Source organism: Charadrius vociferus, unplaced genomic scaffold (genome assembly GCF_000708025.1).
Source record: "Charadrius vociferus isolate BGI_N301 unplaced genomic scaffold, ASM70802v2 scaffold561, whole genome shotgun sequence".
NCBI lineage: Eukaryota > Metazoa > Chordata > Aves > Charadriiformes > Charadriidae > Charadrius > Charadrius vociferus.
In genome coordinates this window covers 1,051,057-1,068,784 of record NW_009646848.1, presented here as the reverse complement: position 1 = coordinate 1,068,784, position 17,728 = coordinate 1,051,057, and the positions used below count along the sequence as shown (strand labels likewise).

Sequence of the window (17,728 nt, the reverse complement as noted above, 5' to 3'; positions counted from 1 at the left end):
GTTTAGCACATAGCATCACATACATCCACCAAATGTAACCCTCAGCATGAAGGCTCAGCAATCTGTGACCCAAAGCCTCATTCAGTATAATGTTGTCTCAGTCTTTCTGGAAAGAAAATATTGTTAAGGTGTGAGAAAGTACTAAACAAGGCTAAAAGCCTGCCCACAAGGAGAGAGAAGTGTTAACTGTTAACTGTTGACATGATAATAGTAGTTCCAGGTCTTAACAGGAAAAATAAAAGAAGTATAAAACTCTTAAGAAAGAAAGAGCAGAGAATCAGAAGAGGACAGCTCAGCAAGAGGGATGATCACACTCCTCCAAAGAGCAGCATAGACCAATCTCCCTCCACCTGCCTGGTGACTGACTGACTGGCCAGCAGGTACTCATCAGATGTCTCGTGCTTATTGACTATATTCAAGTGTAGCCAAGTAGTATGAGTCCTAGCTACCTCCTACATGCATTAGCAATAAGTAATTGTTGTGTCGTCTTGTCTATACACTGCTTATAGATTCTCTGTGAACATGATAAGAGGTGGCTGAACAGAAGTGACCTGGTGAGGGAGGTTTTCACAGGGAGTGACTTGATCCTGCAGTTCTTTGCCGCATGAATGGCTCATAAGCAGACCTCTATTAAAGCTGCCCGAAAAATAAGATGTATTCTCCTGATGGACCAGATGTGTTAGAGTACTGGGATAAGACCTTGGTCCTACATCACTCCCCATCTCTGCATGTGATAACAACCCAAAGAATATTATGTCAGAATATATACAGTGTTCAGCTCCTGAAGCAGTGACATCAGCAACACATTTGATATAGAAGCAGGTAGTGTTCTGTATCTCATCGCTCCTGACTTCAGATCTACTGACCTCTGAAAAATTACGTGGTTCTGTAGCTTGGGATGGCAAAGCTGAGACATTTCTGAGAAGATATCGTAGATGGTTGCGATATAACCATGTCAACAGAGTATACCTGAGCTCCTTTAAGTCTGACATGATTCTGCCTAGATAGCCAAGTCCTACTCAGAATTTGAGGCTATAGTGCCTGCTTAGAATCAAATCTCATTTGAAGAGTCAGTGGCAAAATCTGATAGCTCTGTTCCTTGTATATACTCACCTGTACATAGACACAGCCACTGCCAGTCGCCTGCACTGTGTACAGCCCTGGGACTGCAAGGAGAGATGCCTGATGCAGGACCAACTTGTTGTTCCTGTGCACATGGAACTGCAGTGGTGAAGTCTCCTTGCCTTTCACTGTCACCTTTACATCTCCGATCTCCTGAGGAATCAGGGCTGCGTACTGAGCCAGGGCCTGCAGGCTAACAACTGTGTCCTGAAGGCAGAGAGAGATTCACTTTGCTGTGGAGCAATGTGGTACAAGATCTGGCACACTAAGCCAGGCACTGCAGGGAGAACCACACATCTCATGGCCCTGATTCACACTCTTACACAAGCCGGGTCTATGCCACTAAGTGCACGGGCAGCAGGACGACTTCTGTTATCTGGAAAGGGTGGCTTCTGAGCCCTGCGGTTAGGAGTGCCAGGACGTCAGTAATCCCAATCACACCTCATAGAAAAAGAGTTTCCCTGTGTCACTCCCATTCCCCAGCAGAGCTCAGGTATGTCTGTCTGCAAAAGGATGGATCTAGAGTGACATGCATATGAGAGACATACACATCACTTTATGCACAGTATTTCTGTCCTTCCGCCATGACATCCCCCAGCTTGTTACCTGTGTGGAAGCAAATCCACCGAAGGCATTTCTTTGTCCACTGAGCCAGTGCACAAGCTTGCTCACTGAGGCTTCATTGAATGCCAAGTCTGGTTTGGAGACATGAGCCAGGAGGATGTAGGCCACTGTCTCAATTATAGAAGAAGAAGATCCTTCACTACTGGAACGTGATGTCAGGAGCTCTGCTGATGCGGGGAGAAACATGTGGAAGAGAAGAACAGTAGATCCCTGTGAACATCAGCTTTTCCTGTCCTGGTACCCCTTGAGGACTGCCAGTTCCCTGTACACCATCAGAAATGGGTGTGCCTTTCTGGGGCACCTCAGAGTGCAGAAGCCAATCCCTTCTGCTGTTTTTTGTACTCTGAAGGTCCAGCCATCAATGATAGGCTCCACTTCTTCCTTTGAAAACACAGAGAGATCCAGGCCCCAAATCCTCAACCGGTTCCTCTAGGAAACATGTTCCTCTAGAAACTGATTGACTCTGAACAGAGGCTTTGTGTTTAAAGCACAGTCCTAGTCTTATTCAGCTCTGTGTATATTCAAAGCTATGTCCCCACGTGACAGCATTTTTGCTGTTTCTGCATTTCTGCATTTACCTAGTCTAACAGGACTCCCTGTGCTGAAAAGCTCATTCCCAGTCAGTTGTATCTCTTGTATAAGAAGTGGACACTCTTTGAGGGCGAATTGCTGGCAGGCTACTGGAGGAGCAAGACTACCCAACTTGTTTTGTTGGCATCCTCACTATGCAGTGCAGAGGCTAGGACAATTTAAGCTAAAGCTGGGCTGCCACCTATGGTCCAAGCTCATAAGCACTGAATGCACCTGAGTCTGGATGAATGTTTTGCTGTAGTGATAGTAGGGAGTTAACCAAAATTCAGCTAAGAATTTAGCTTAATTGTGCAAGTGTAGACGTCTTCTGCAATGGTACAAATGTGAAAATCTGAACTGCTTTTAAATTCAAAGTCAGTTTTCAGAACAAACCTTCACTTTTGAAATAAGAATCACAGAATCATTTGTCTGCATAAAACCAGCATAAAGACTTTAGAGTTTAGCTGAGGGACTCCATGGACTGGTATTACTTCATTGTTTATCACTAGGGAATGTTTTTGCATGAGGGATTTGTGATTTGTTGGCTCCAACATGACATAAGCAGAACAATGTTTTTTCATGAAGTAGTAGAAGGTGTCTTGGAGATGCAGTTAGAGATGACCTACAGATTAACCTTGATCCTTTAAAAAGCACCAAACTCCTGTTTGAGATCCAACTGTAATCCTGTTAGTGAGGTTAACAGAATCCCAGCCACTGGGCCATGGAAGGTGTCTATAGCCAGCAGAAGATAACCCTCTCGGGCAGACATTCTCCAGTAGGCAAACCAGCTGCAGCTGGTGGCTGCAGTCACACCCTCAGACTGAGTAGGCAGAACACAGACACATTTAAACATGTAGGACGATACCTTTCTCTTACTTACAATTCCATTGCTCTTGCTAAGTCATTGCTAACTATTATCTGTGGAAGCAGAAGCCAAAGAAAACTATCACTTGACCCATAGGCAGTTTGTGGTGATCCATGCCCTAGGTCTTTAAGGGGACATTTTCCAAAGTGCTTGGTAAATTAGAAGCATCAGACTGACTGGACATCAATGAGGATGTGCTCCAGTCACTTGTTCCACATGTACTTTCTCAGAGGCAGCTCTGAAAAAATATTGCACTCAGTGTGTGCAATTCTAGTCCTTCCAGTTTGCCCACTAGCCACCCTGTGAAGCCAGCTGGGCAGCTTGAGTGGCTATGCATTGAATTGCACCAGTAGCTGGTCAGGCTGAAAAATCCCCTGTCCTTTTTCTTCTGTGTTATTTTTCAGTCGCCACCATACTGCCAGATGAATAGATGTGGGGAAAAATTAATTTAAGCAAAATGAGGTAATATTGTTACCAACTGTTCAACCATAGGCTTAGGTGCTTTGAAAGCCCCACCTGGCATCCTCATTCAGGATAGAAGCCCAGTTTTTTCCAAGTTAAAGAGACAAAAGGAAGAACTAAGCTCAGCAGCTCAACAGAAAAGATGCAGCCACCCAAGGGCCCTGAGCAGCAACAGGGAAGCAGTCAAAAGGTTTGAATTTTGCCAGTGAATGCCCTGACAAACAGCTGAATACACATGGTGAGGCAAGTTTCCTCTGCAAGATCTCCTGTACTATGTGTGATTTGCTGAAGAATGATGGGAGCACCACAACCCAAGTAAGTGCTCTGACCACACAAATTAATTATGGATCACTTCTGCTGCTTTTTTTTAGAAATTGTTTCCTGGGTCTGAGAAAACTAGAGACTTTCACAGCTTCAATAAATTTTCTGACACAAAAGCCAATCTGAGAGTAGTTAAATTTCCCAAACTACTGCAATTAAATCCTACAGATATCAGGCCTTAAACACAGTCATTATCTCTAGAACCTGAAATCTTTTAAACAGCAACAACCTACCAGTTTCCTTCTCTAGCATATCCAGGAGCTGCTCTCTCATCTCTGTGTCCTTAGTCAGTGTGAAGACATAAGCCATCAAGGCCTTGACGTAGAGGCTTGTCTTATCAAGTGTTATATTCTTGAGGCAATGTAAGGCATTATCCAGCATGGTGTCCTGAGAAAGGAATCCAAACCCAGTGAATTTCCTCTGACCACTTTTTGTTGTGAAAATCTATTCCCAACCCCCAAGCATCCCAGCTACATCTTTGATGTATTTAACTGCTAGCATCTCTTTCAGGGCTGTGAAACGTGAAATAGAGCCGAAAAGGCATCACTCACTGTGGGTCAAAAATAAAGATGTGACTGGGTGGATCACTGGGACAGGGGATTGTTAATATGCTGGAGAATTCAGCTGTAGGAAGGGTCTGGTAACACACTGGCTCAGAGCTCTCAGACCTGCATGCTGTGGGTCTCAACTCCTGAGGAGATATGATGTTGTTTTCAGAACTGTACGAGTAAAGCTGGAATATCAGCCCATCCTGGCTAGAACTCAACTTGAAGCCTACACTCAACTTGAAGATCACTGCTTCTATTTCAGGTCTGAAGGAGGGGAGGTTGCATACCTGAAAGGTGGTAATTTTTTTCTCCTTTAGCTATATTGGTCAGTTTAATGAAAGCTATTGCCTCTCCCTGCAAGCCCTGAGACATTTTCAGAGGCAATTGTTTCCCCTGAGATCAGTTGGGAATGGCAGATGGTCTGCTTTGCCGAAAATCAGGCCATTTACATTAAGAACTCCTTACCCAAGTTAAAAATTTCCTGTTGAGGTTATTGTGTACAAATGTGGGACGTGACAGAACTTTTCACCAACTCAAGCTGGGTACTCCCTGAAACTACAGACCTGGGGAGGAATGAAGGATGCAGCATACTCCCAAGCCCTGCAAGAATTTGGATGTGACTTACATTCTTCTCCAGATGGAGCTCCACCAGTGTAGCCGTGATATAGGCTGTTAACGAGATTGTATCATCCACACCGCCCTGCAAGTCACACAGACAGACATCAGAAAGGGACAAAACCAATCATTGCTTACCTGTTATAGTATAGCCACGGAAACTACCTATGGATGTCATGCCTGAGAGTACACTACCATGCCTCTGGGCATTCTTGGACATGTGGGGACTGAAGGAAAGCAATCCAGGCTCACTTACTGAATATCATGAAAGTCTGGTGGAAAGGGCAGCCTCAGAGCCACATTGTGCATACAGCCTAGGCGTGCCTTCTCATAGAGGGCATGAAGCAAACTGTTAAGCTATGCTTTTTATTAAATACATTACAATTTGACATGTGAACAAAGTTTTTATGATGCAGGGTTTGCATACAAGAAGCAATGCAAGTTTACGTAAAATTCAACTGACTGTGAGAAGCTACAAGTTAATACAGGTAAACAGGCTTGCAGGACCCTCTTTCCCCATCAGAGGACATTCATTCTTGGGGAAGTTCTGCTTGCATCCTCAGACATGAGACAAGACTACATCTAAAATGAGGGGGGAAATTTGGACTGAGATGCTGAGAAGCATCATTCACACTATAGCAGAAATTTTGAAGTGTAAGGGGGTGGGAGGGTGGGGGTGCAAAACCTATTCAAAAAGGTTCTGTTCAAATAGAAAGCTCAAGCTGAGAAATTAAAGTCAGACAAGGATGATCAGTCTACATGTACACTCTGGTTTTATTTTGTACTGCATACAAATTTTAGGGAAAAAAGTGTAAGCCTTTGCTCCACCAAAATAGCAGCCTGCTTTCTTTCATAAACTTGCCTTGTATTTAATGCAGGCAATTTTGCAATCCATCCAGTCTGGATTATTCTTTCCTTTACAAAGACAATGAACTCAAGTATTGCCATCCTTGCATGCACACTGTTTGGTACCTGAGTACTAGGGCATGTTCACCAAGAGTTTGGTGCATTTCCAGCTACACTGCAGGGACCATTTTGGGGAGGCTTCAGGAAAAGTCATACTTGGTGGGCAGTGGAGGGTCAACTGCATCTTCAGATAAATCCATATTAGAGCACATAGTGAGGCCTATCTGGAGAATATTGTGCATCACAAGGCACGCAAAGAGGGAGAATCCAGCCAGGGTATTGTAGACAAGCACTAAAATATAAAAATATTTTTCACTGTGCCCTTGAAGTGCCTTGGCCATGGTGCCTTTCGGCTAGCATAAAAATGAAGAAAGCCTAGCAGAGATTAAAAACTCACATGGAGAAAATGCCTGCTGTTTTAGGCCACACTTTTTCATTCTGCTCTACAAAGCTGCCTTGTCTGTGCTAGGCCTTGGGGACATTGCTTTGCACTACTGTGCGCAGTGGAAGAGCCTGGGGAAGCAACCCTGTGCCCTATGCTGTGTTCCTCCCACTCCCATTTCTGGCATCCATACCTTCAAGTCATTGTTGAAGAGCTTCCCCACACTCTGGAAGCAGCCGCTGGGCAGCTGGTGCTTCTGCAGCCAGAGCAGAGCGCTATGCACATGGTCCTTATCGATGTAAATGTGAGAGCTGGCTTGTCCAAAGGACCTGGCCACAAAAGCTGTCAGCCTGTGAACAGAGCACAAAGGAATCCCATGTCACAGACAGGAGCTGAAACATCAAGGACAATAGGTTTGGGATGACAGTACCAACTCTGGTCACTCACCATGTATTGCCCTGGTTGTCAGCTTTCCCAAAGGCGCTGTAGGAGCCATCATCGTGTTTGTAGAGTAGTTGGCGCTGGTAACCTATGAAGACAGGTGCCAGGACACAACTCTCAGTGTGAGGACCTGTAGCATCTCAAACTGTATCCTTGCTGTGGTAAGAAGGCTTCACAGCAAGAGACTTCACCAGACCCTACAATCAGAGACATTGAGGCAAACCTACCACCCCACAATTCCTCATACATCCAACAGCATCAGCGTGACAAGAAGCAGTTGCACAGCATCACCGAAGTGCCCCACGTGCTCTACGTTACTAGAGCTACTATATGCCAGTACTGTGGGTATCTGCCCTGCTGGTTTTGCAGAATGGTGACATGCTCAGCCACCTCATGTCTCCCTGTGCCCCAAGGAGACCTCATGGGCACCTTGCTATGAATAAAAAGAGCTGTAGGAGTCAGGAGGAAGGCTTTTCCTAGAGTGGACCAATATGAAACCCTATTTGTTTTTCAGCACTGCAGCTAGCCCTATTGGGGCTCAAGAAAGTACTTTTTATGGGATGTACAGAAAGTGACAAGGCCATGTCTTTAAGCTCAGAGGGCAGAATGCTGTCCACATCTGTTTGATCGTCTTCCTCCACCCTCCACACTACCTCACTGTGTACCCTCCACCTCATTCCTCTGCTGCCGCCATTCTCTTCAATAGCCCACCCTCTCCCAGATATCTGTCCCAACTCGCAGTACAAGAGATAAAGGGGGAACAAGAGGGAGTAAAATCCTATCCATGGGAGGCTGCTGAGCTTGCAATGTAGCAGGATAAGGAGACCGGCAGGCTGGAATGTGAGGCACATTGCAAAATGAGACACAGACAATAGCACCGTATTAAATTCAGATTATATTGGACAGAGCTGACATGCCCCCACAATATGTGTCCTAAAACACACAGAAAGACTAGCTACCAAACCCCTATCTATGTCCAAAGGCCACTCTTTATTCCAATTAATAGCAGGTGATGCCCTGTTTCCACAAGGGACTTCTGTCTCCCTTGGACTGGTAAGGTAACAAACCACAGGCATCACATAATAATGGAGATCATTAATTATCCACACCCTTCTCAGAAAAGCAGACTTAATACTGCAATAACAGGCCAAGACAGAAGTTCTGCTTCTTCAGAAACATACTTTTCCTTCCATGAGGCATTTCCCTTATTCTCTGTGATATCTTCCTTCATCACAGCTCTGGCATTGCACCCACTCCTGCCCTGCACCTCCCCGCCAGACCAGTGCCCCGCACTCTTGATTTATAGCACCTACATTTTGCAGCAGAAGGAAGAAAGGTGATGTTTACCTATTCTCAGGAATGTCAGTGCTGTATCTTCAATTTCTGGGTCCAGTTGTCTAGTCTTATTCAAGTACTGGAGTATGAAGATGTTTGGTGCAAACTGAACCATATTCTGTTCCCCACAGCCAAAGGGCAGATCTAGCAGCTTGTCTAAATTTTGAAGTGCTGGGCCCATGATGTCCCCTTAAGTTTGAGGCCAGGAGAAAAGAAAAGCACAGACATTCAGCAGTATGAAATGAAGGGACTGCTGCCTTCTCTAAACTCTACTGGAATCCCGGAAAAGAGCCAGCCCCTCACTGAATGGAGATGATTAAGATTTCTGCTGACCCCTCCTGGATTAGTCCAGCACAGAAAGGGAAGATGTCATGGTTCTGGGAGGAGGAAGGGAATGCAAAGATGAGGGGTTCTGAAGAAAGGTGAAGAAAGCTGTTGTTCCTGAGTGGGTATCAAAGAAGGAAAAGAATTGCAGAGGTAAATCAGGTGGAAATCTGCAGGGATGGTTTTGGTTCACTTAGGTGGGTTGCAGTGACAGACGTCAGAGGACATATCCTGCCACTTGGGGATCACTCAGGATCACTCCTTATGAGAGGAATAAATATTGAAAAAGATTACTTGATGCACACTTCTGAGGCCAACATCACACCGATTACATTTTATCTCATGAGGAACTGGGTCAATGAGTCATTCAGGCCAAAGCATTGTACAAGCTCTTCCCATGGGGGACCCAAGAGCAAGGAAAGCCTTTCTCACCAATCACAGAGAAAGTGGCTCGGCCAGATCCCTCCAGAATTTCTGCAGGCAGTGTCAGGGAGAATTCTTCAGAGACAGTGTTATCTGAGGAAGGCAGAACCCAGAAATTTATCCCATGGAGGCAGTATCACACACAGGTGTTAAATCCCAAGGAGACCCAGGTGAGGCTCAGTATGACATTGAGTCACAGCAGCCAAGACTTGCAAACAAATGCCTCAATACAGGAAACTTTGCCAGGTAGAAGATAGACATAGACAAACTATAGTGGTTGTTCTCCCAGGCAGTGCTGGTGCTGCTAGTACTTGCTCTCCGGCAAATTCACCCCGCATCTGGGTATTTGCAGTAACCCTGTCCCTTCCATCCTGCTCTCATAATCATAGAATGGTTTAGGTTGGAAGGGACCTTGAAGATCATCTAGTTCCAACCCCCCTGCCATAGGCAGGAACACCTCCCACTAGACCAGGTTGCTCAAAGGCCCATCCAGCCTGGCCTTGAACACCTCCAGGGATGGAGCTTCCACAACTTCTCTGGGCAATCTGTTCCAGTGCCTTACTACAGTGAAAAATTTCTTTCTTATATTTAATCTAAATCTACCCTCTTCCAGTTTGTAGCCGTTCCTCCTCATCCTGTCACTACATGCCCTAGTAAAAAGTCCTTCCCCAGCTCTCCTATAGGCCCCCTTTAGGTACTGGAAGGCCACGATAAGGTCTCCACTGAGCCTTGTCTTCTCCAGGCTCAACAACCCCAGCTTTCTCAGCCTCTCCTCATAGCATAATCAAGACCAGTCAGGGATTTTTGTCCCATACCTGCAGCACAGAGAAAGGCATTTTGGGTCTTCTCTTGTAGGACACCTCCTGGCTGCAGATGGAGACAGAATAGTTTAGATAGGGAAGGCAAGAAAGGAAGTCACAGTTCCTCAGCAGACCTCTCTGCTTCCAAGAAGGGCATAACTTCCTCTTAGCATCTTGTTAACTGCCTCAGAGGGTGATCTACTGTCGCCAGGTGTTCCCTGAGGAGTGACTAACCTTCACAAGTAGAGGTTTTATCACTGTGTCTCTCTTTCCTTGCAAGGGTGTCACAGCAATCCTGTTATCACAGAGATCGTGTGAATCTTCTGCCACGCTGCTCACAGTGACATTCACTTTGCCTGCAAGGAGCACAGGGGTACATTGGTGAGCACTTGCAGCAGACAGCTGTACCTGTGGGCATCGGGACCAGACCTGCAGAGGCAGGCAAATCCCACCCCTCTTCTTGCTAGCTGCCACACATCCCTCTGCTCAACCTCACCCAGCCTGGTGGCTGTCACATTCCACTCAAAGGTTTTCGCTTCATTGGTGCAGAGGCAGCTGGTGAACTGGCAGCCTGAACAGGCATCCACCTTTAGTTCTGGGGTCTCTGTGAGGGTGGTGCGCACCTGAGTGTGGTGGGGTGTACAAGCACATGTTGGCATAGTGTTAGTACCAGGCACAGCACAAAGTAGCAAACCCCATGGGTCATGAAGTGCAAGACTGTGCTTCGTGGCCCAAATGACGGTATCTAGGGTTCCTGAGAAGCTCATAGCTTGCCTTTGGGCTCAAGCTTTTGCTCCAACCGAGGCCATGTGATTCAGGGAATTCTCACCTGGATACAGTCCTTGAGGTAGTTGAAGACAGTGGCTTTTAGGCTGAAAGTCTCTCCTTGTATCACAGAGTATGGCAGTGACAGGTCTACAAAGAAAGGCTGGAACACCCTAAGAGTGGTCAGAGGAGAGAACCCAAAGCCAGTATCGGCGACACAGAAGGTGTTCGCATTCCATTCTGTAATGGTGTCAGGTACAGTAACTTGGAGAGACGCTTGCCCCTCGTCCCTACAGCAGGAAGAGAGTGAGGACAACTAGCTCAGAAGCAGTCAGAAGTCTCCAGATGTCTCTCTGAGAAAGGCAAGTAGAAGCTGTTACCAACCCGACGGAGACCAAATCCCAAATCCAGGTCTCTGGGAAATGCGTCCGTGGTTTTGGCTTCTTCGCGTTATCAGAGTGAGGTGGAGATTCACCATGGCTAACACGGTTTTCTGCAGAAAAGCAAGTGATACCTCAGAAAACAGCATATGTAGCTACAGGTGAAATTAGTTCTTCATTCACAGGCAATCTAACACAAACTATAAATGCTTTGTGACACAGAACAAGAGTGGACAGGGTTGTCATTTCAGTGAGAATCTGACACAGTGTCTGTATCTTTGGGGAACACAGCTTTAGGGAGGCAGAGATGGACGGAATTTACCCCGACATGCAGCCTGACAGGTCCAGACCAGAAAATTTGGGAGAGAGCATACTCAAATGGAGTTGCAAGCTTTTAAATAATCTGTGACAGGGCTGGTGGAGAGCATACTGCATTTTCTGTGAAGAGCGCAGAACACAGGGACAGCCAATAAATCACAGAGCTTTGAGCTTTTATCTGTGGTTTTTAAATCAGGTCCACTGAACTGGACACAAGCTTTGTTCCTCTCATACACAAACAAGAGATACAGCAGGATGGAAGTCAGCTGTCTTAGCTGCAGGCTGGCCAGAACTGGGAGAGGAGAGTCCCTTCAGTCAAGGAGATGGACATGTCCGTTCCTTACCAACAGCAATGGCTTTTCCAGAATACATCTTTTTCTCAAAGTCTGGTCGCATACACAAAACTGGTTTCTTGATTCTAGTATTGGTTAATATTTTCATGCGTAATTTCTGGGAAAAAGAGTGAAGAGAGTAAATCAAAGATAAATAAAAGGGAACAAGGAATGTTGAAAATATCTCATGATAGCGGGTATCATAAGGGGGCTGGCGGTAGCTGAAACACTTTAAAATGCTGCTTTTTTGTATACATATGCATAGACTTATAGGCTCAGACTCCGGGCAATGCATGAAGAATGGAAACCAGCTTCTTGGGAATACTGGGGGCAATTATGACTTCTCATAAACGTAAATTCCAACAAGGTTTGTCCTTCATATGCCTGACTCTAACAATGAGCCAGAGTCAAACACCATATTATGCCATGAAAAACTTAAAAAAAAAAAAAATGAAGCTTTAAATCTCTGCACAATTTTAGAATGGAAAGATCTGACTGGCTGTGCACACACAACTGTTCTTACACAGGTTAGTACCAGTCCTGGCTTCGAAAACTGATGGGGAGCTCAGTCACAACTTAGTACAGATTCTGCTTTTGTCTGAATGAGACTGAGACTCTCAGGGCCTGTGATTCACAAGGTGGAAATATTGGACTGAATGCACCCTCATGTGCATGGACTGAGAAGAAGACGTCATCACACCAAAAGAATGCATTTGATCCTGTGAGCCATCCTTGCTTTGATTTAATGATCTGCAAGTCTCTGAGAACTCTTCTACTTTCTTGAAGTGCCAGAACCCTTCATGGAGAGTATGGGCCCTCATCCTTTCTGTGGAGGCTGTACATGCTTGTGGACTTAGTCGTGCGTTACACAACATTCATCTGTTACAGGATCACTAATAACTGAGGTATAGTGGGATCTGCTTTACCTAGCATCCGGCATAGTCTAGGAGTAAGCATCTGGAAGACAGCAAAGTACCATGCCTTTGGGGGGAATCGGGTCTGTGTTTGTAAGCTACAGTTCTGTCAGCCTGAGAAGCCCATGCAACTCAGAATCCATTTTGCGTTGTTTTTGGTGTGTTATTACCCTCTTCTCCTATTTTGAGGTGATTTTACTTGCATATATTTTTTTAAACAGCATTCTGTCAGAAGCAGCACTGCTTGAGTTTCAGTTAGCAGGCATATTGTTAATCTTTTTCTGACTATTATGCTTGTCAGCAGACTACCTTATGTTGTCATTTGTCCTGAGAATTAGTTTTAATGCCAAATTGTGAAGAACTGTTTTTTATTAAAAATGCTTTGAGGACAAGTAAGAAGAGACTTAATGAAATACAGAGTAAAGGATTTTGGAAATAATGTAATAGCCAAACAGCAAAAGGTCAAAATATGGTGAGGTGCTCAGGTCTTACTGGGATACTCTTGCCACTCACCCTGTGTACATCTGGTAGCCTAAACTGAGTTTGTTCATTTTTACAATGTCTTTCTCTAATCAGGTGTTTTGCGCTATGCTTACTCATAAGTTTCATCTTTCCCCATAGTCCCCAAATGAGTGTGGCTACACTGAAGGACAAGGCACTTGTAGGAATGCAAGTCAGGGCAGCTGAAGTTTGCCAAGAGTAAATTCTTGTAGGCATTCAGGATGACATACTGGCAACCGCTGGCTCAGGAGAATTTTGGTGCAATTGTAGAGGCTCACCTTAAACAGATTAAAGACATCGCCATCACTTTGGTACCACGGTGCTCCCATCTGAGTCTTTTTGTGGAGACTGGACTGCTGGGGCAGACAAGGGTATGCCTCAAAGTCTTCCAAGTGATAAGGGAACCCTCGTCCTCCAATTGTAAAGGTGTCATCAAAGAACTCCTCAGACAGCTACAACGGAAAAATAGAGGTCTTCATAAGGAACTGGCCAGCAAACATGTGTATGGGTCAAATATTTGGATTGTAGCCCTCTGTTATACTTTGTAAAGCTTTGCAGTTGAGGAAGTTGGCACTGGCCCAGCTTATACTGAAGGATGTGAAGCCCAAGGAGTGGGTGTAGGCAAGCAGCTTTTCATCTCTGCAGACTTTCACCTCTGACAGCTCAAGCCTTTTAACTTTAAGGTGCAAGATTAGGATAAAAAAACATGATTCAGTCTGAGCACAAGGCACGGACATATCAGACTTATATATTTAATGATTACTACTTTATATGCCTGTTAGTAGATGATGCAAGTGCTCTGCATTAGAACAGCATTCCTGTAAAATGGAACACGAGATCACACTGTGGGTTCTACCTACAGGTGCAGCAAGTACCCTGGATTTGGTGAGGTTTCTTTGTAACAGTTTGGCCTGCTATTAACTTAACTTACAACTTTGCGTGAGGTATATACATGTGTATTATCTCTGGCATGCATTGTGCAATTTTGTTAGGATTTTCAATTCTTGCAGTATTTTTGCTCTAAGTCTTAAATTAATTCCTCTGAAATACACAGCTGCTTTAAGGTAAGTTCCTTCAACCCTTCTAGACTCTCAGAATGCACCTGGGTGCTGACAAAATCCTAACCACTTTTCACCAGCTACTGCATGTACTGGGTGCTGTCCTCTAGCTACTGTTTTCTAAAGAACTGCTCAGGTGCTCAGCATCTGTTTGATGGTTATGATTCAGCAATGTTTGGGGCAGAGGGATAGGAGGACCCTACTGGGGCAAAATTCCATTTCAAAGGATTAGCCTCACTGCTTGGTGGAAGATGGAAGAGCAGAGAGACAGGTGGATATGAGGAAAGCTGCAAAGCACTGTCCCTCCAAGTGGAAAGCACCAGCATCTCTCTGAAGCTGCTCTCCCCATCTACCCCTGCAGTGCCGTGCAGCATCCACCGCTCCCCAGGAGGAAGACCACAGACCAAGACTGATGCATGAGGAACATGAGCACCACATAACTGCTCAGAAGAAGCCAAGAAGGAATGACACCTAACACTGCAGCTGTATCCTGGGACGGACTATGGGCTTCCTCCCACCTATGCATGGAGACGGAAGGCAGGCAGACACTAGGGGCTTGGTCATGGCAGGCTGCACTCACTGAGTTTGCTGTTAGGGTATTGTTCGTCTTCAGGAGGACACTCTTGTCAACAGCTTGGACAGAGCACAGGGACCCTGGAGCTGCCTTGAGTTCCAGACTGACTTTTGACCCCGGGACCTCCTCCTTGTGTGAGAAATCCAGTGCCACCTGTAAAAGAAGACAGGTTCAGGGGGATTAGCATTGGAGAGTGGGACCCCATGACTCTTAGGTGTCCAGGCAGCAGAGGGAAGGAGGCTGAGAGGCTGAGAGAAGCCCTTCTGGAAACCCATTGGGAAGATTCCTGGGGCCACAGTGTGTACAGCCCAGCCAGAATTCCCCTACCACCACACATCCACCACCCCTGATCTACAGCTACCACAAGGAGCTAAGCAGGTGGGCTTTTCTTTTGTATTAGGGAGAGCATGGGGGACAGTGTGTTCCCAAGTCGGTCATGGGGAATGGGGGGAGAAAACAGAGTTCAAAGGGAGCCTTGGGAAAGGCTTGCCAGTCGGTGTGTGGGAGGGCAGGACAAGGAATTCAGGGAAGAAGGAGGTTACCTGTTTTGTTTCCCAGCCAAAAATACTGGGAATCTGGTTTGGCATATATCCAGCTTGCATCACTTGGCTGAGGATAAAACAGGACTGGGAACCACAGCAGGCCACAGAACATCAACGATGCTATCACAGTCCTTGTGTTTCTACTCACCCTGTGTCTAAAGCACTTTTCTACTTCGAACTCTTCCACATCAGCCACCACCTCTCCATCCAAGAAGACCGCATACAGTAGAAGCTTGATGTCAGGCAGGAAGTCATTGCCAATAGCCAGAGTCAATGAGAAGGAGCCCTGCAGATCTGCACAAGATAGCAGCAGGGGAGAGCGGGAAAGCATTCAATTGAATCAGCTCATTGGGGCAGGACACACAATAAGAATCAAAAGAGAGAATTTAATAATTTCTACCTGTAGATAAGAACATCCCACACAGACACTGATAAAGATTAATGATAAACCCAGGATACTGGCCACTTCCCTCGCTCAAAGTTGGCAAAAATCATCTTCCTTGCTGCACCTTAGGTAAACAGGCAACCTACACAGATTTTGTATCTTCTCCAAAGATACAAGCTAGCAGTAAAGTCATAAGCTTGGATATTAGATCAATTAGACAATGCAGGAGAAGGACAGTCACCTAGAGGACACTAAAGTGATATGAAAGGAGATTGTGTTGGTCTAATGAGGTGGACCACCAGTAAGAACTCAGTTTTGTAGCTCCCACCTGTGGATAAGAATAACACTTGCAGAGATTGTCACTGGATAACGTTCACACTTTTCTGGGATGTGATATGAGGCACTTAACTTCATGCCATTGTACTCACTCTCATGCTGGAGAATTGGCACCTGCTTCTCTCCACTGAAAAGGATCTTGCCTTTTGCTACCACCTGAAGAGCAAAGAGAAGATCCATTCAATGGTCTGAATTCTGAAGGCATGAGGGGAGTGCAAAAAGCACAAGAGAAGAGAGACGGATGTCTGACAGATGTCACAGAAGTTCCTCTGGCAGGACATGACCTAAAGAGCTCTGCAGAAGAGACGGTGAGAGCACAGCTGGGAGGGGACTTTAGAGGTGTTGGTTGGGCAATAAGAAGATGTTGCTACTTGCAAAGCCAGCTGCTCTTAAGCCTCAGTGAACTCTGATCTTCACATTACTAGGGTACAGTACTTTTTGACTGTATGAACAGGCCCAGTTCAGTAACCAAGATACTCATAACCTCTCAGCTGGGCTGTAGTCACATTCTTGCTTTGGACTCACTTTCTCGAAAGTGAACTTCATCAAAACATTATTAGATACCTCTGAAGCGCATCAAGGCCGTGTGCAATTTCAAGCCTTTTCCTGTAAAGATACAGGCCAAAGGAGGTCAGCTGCTCCATACATTGCCTCTTAGTTCACAGGTAGATTGACCTAGACACAGATGGAAGTCTGGGGCGTACTTGCTGGGCAGAAACCAGGCTAGCCCTCCACTGCCACTCATGGGAACATAATAGAAAGTAAGGTGAATGACAGGCATTTATCACCCAAGCTTAGGTCAAGACACTCCTAACAAAGCAAAGCAGCTGGGGGCTAGGAGCAGGTCCAGGAACTGGAAAATAGGAGGATGTCAGGGCAGAACAGAACTCACAAATTGACTTATACTGGCCTGGGAGTAGCTTACCCTTTCCCACGAGTATCTACGTGTTATGTGAAAGAATAAAGTACCAGTGACCATCATATTGCCCTGAGATTCAGTTGTCTTCTGTGCTCACCAAGTAGTAGAAATCAATGTGGTCTGCTTCAGAGCTGAGTTTACTTCGGTCAAGGATATAATCCACCTGCACTTCCTGCTCTTGGTCACAGGGCATCACATCGTTCCTGGCCTTTATCTCAAGGAAGCTGTTGCTCTCAGAGTAGAAAGCTTTCAGCCAGTGGAAGCTATCCTCCACTTCTGAGTCACTTTCAGAAGAATCCTGCTCATCGTCATTTCCAAGTTTGTAGGTACCCTTCAGAGCACAAAAACATGAGTTGGCAATCAGTATCAAGTGACACAAAGGAAGGCGTACACCTGTGGAAAACACTAAGTTATATACCAGGCCACACATCTGTATGCTTAAAATATTCTTTTGTTTAAATGGCATTTCAAAGTCTCTTATGAGACTTTCTCTTGTGAAGTTTTAGCAAAAATCTAAGTCAAGTAGATTTGTCCACGATCTCATTTTTCCTCCTTTATCTTTCCATGGGGACACACCCCACATCAGATTTTAACCCCAGCACCGCACCCCTGTTTTCAGTTTGCGTTTCTGGTCAGATGCCCTGAAGCACAACAGGGACCAAAACAGTTTCTGTATGGTGAAGCTCTACTTCTCTGAGGAGAGTTTAGGGTTCTGTGGACAATAGCTGTGAGCGTAGGAACAAGAACTAGAGCCTGTTTCCAGGCTCCCTGGGGTCAGAAATCTACCTCCCAAATTACAGAACCTCTGATCACCAAATCCAGCCCAACCAAAGTTAGAAACCTCACCCTGGATAGACTGGAGCCTCAGGGAAAAACACCTGGAACAATGGTTCCAGTCTCTGAGAAATGGACGTCAAATGGAGATTGTACTGGTTGGGCATGAGTTCCACATCAGCTGCAGGAATG

General features: G+C 45.6%; 2 protein-coding genes across 2 annotated transcripts in view; one reads left to right on the top strand and one right to left on the bottom strand.

Annotated features, from left to right (window-relative positions):
- LOC104294532 (alpha-2-macroglobulin-like) overlaps nucleotides 1-17,728 on the top strand; it is a 187,457-nt gene that overhangs the window by 131,553 nt on the left and 38,176 nt on the right. The window lies entirely within an intron of this gene.
- Nucleotides 1-17,728, bottom strand: part of LOC104294514 (alpha-2-macroglobulin-like protein 1) — a 39,934-nt gene that overhangs the window by 11,640 nt on the left and 10,566 nt on the right. The window contains exons 13-31 of the mRNA XM_009894127.1: nucleotides 16,860-17,093; nucleotides 15,936-15,999; nucleotides 15,271-15,416; nucleotides 14,587-14,733; nucleotides 13,227-13,400; nucleotides 11,546-11,651; nucleotides 10,888-10,996; nucleotides 10,568-10,793; nucleotides 10,235-10,361; nucleotides 9,973-10,094; nucleotides 9,754-9,805; nucleotides 8,948-9,031; nucleotides 8,204-8,380; nucleotides 6,863-6,944; nucleotides 6,609-6,765; nucleotides 5,138-5,212; nucleotides 4,198-4,351; nucleotides 1,729-1,913; nucleotides 1,114-1,329 (exon numbers count right to left, since the gene is read on the bottom strand). Coding sequence (XP_009892429.1) covers nucleotides 1,114-1,329; nucleotides 1,729-1,913; nucleotides 4,198-4,351; nucleotides 5,138-5,212; nucleotides 6,609-6,765; nucleotides 6,863-6,944; nucleotides 8,204-8,380; nucleotides 8,948-9,031; nucleotides 9,754-9,805; nucleotides 9,973-10,094; nucleotides 10,235-10,361; nucleotides 10,568-10,793; nucleotides 10,888-10,996; nucleotides 11,546-11,651; nucleotides 13,227-13,400; nucleotides 14,587-14,733; nucleotides 15,271-15,416; nucleotides 15,936-15,999; nucleotides 16,860-17,093 — 2,637 coding nt within the window. The remainder of the gene's footprint in view (nucleotides 1-1,113; nucleotides 1,330-1,728; nucleotides 1,914-4,197; nucleotides 4,352-5,137; nucleotides 5,213-6,608; nucleotides 6,766-6,862; nucleotides 6,945-8,203; nucleotides 8,381-8,947; nucleotides 9,032-9,753; nucleotides 9,806-9,972; nucleotides 10,095-10,234; nucleotides 10,362-10,567; nucleotides 10,794-10,887; nucleotides 10,997-11,545; nucleotides 11,652-13,226; nucleotides 13,401-14,586; nucleotides 14,734-15,270; nucleotides 15,417-15,935; nucleotides 16,000-16,859; nucleotides 17,094-17,728) is intronic.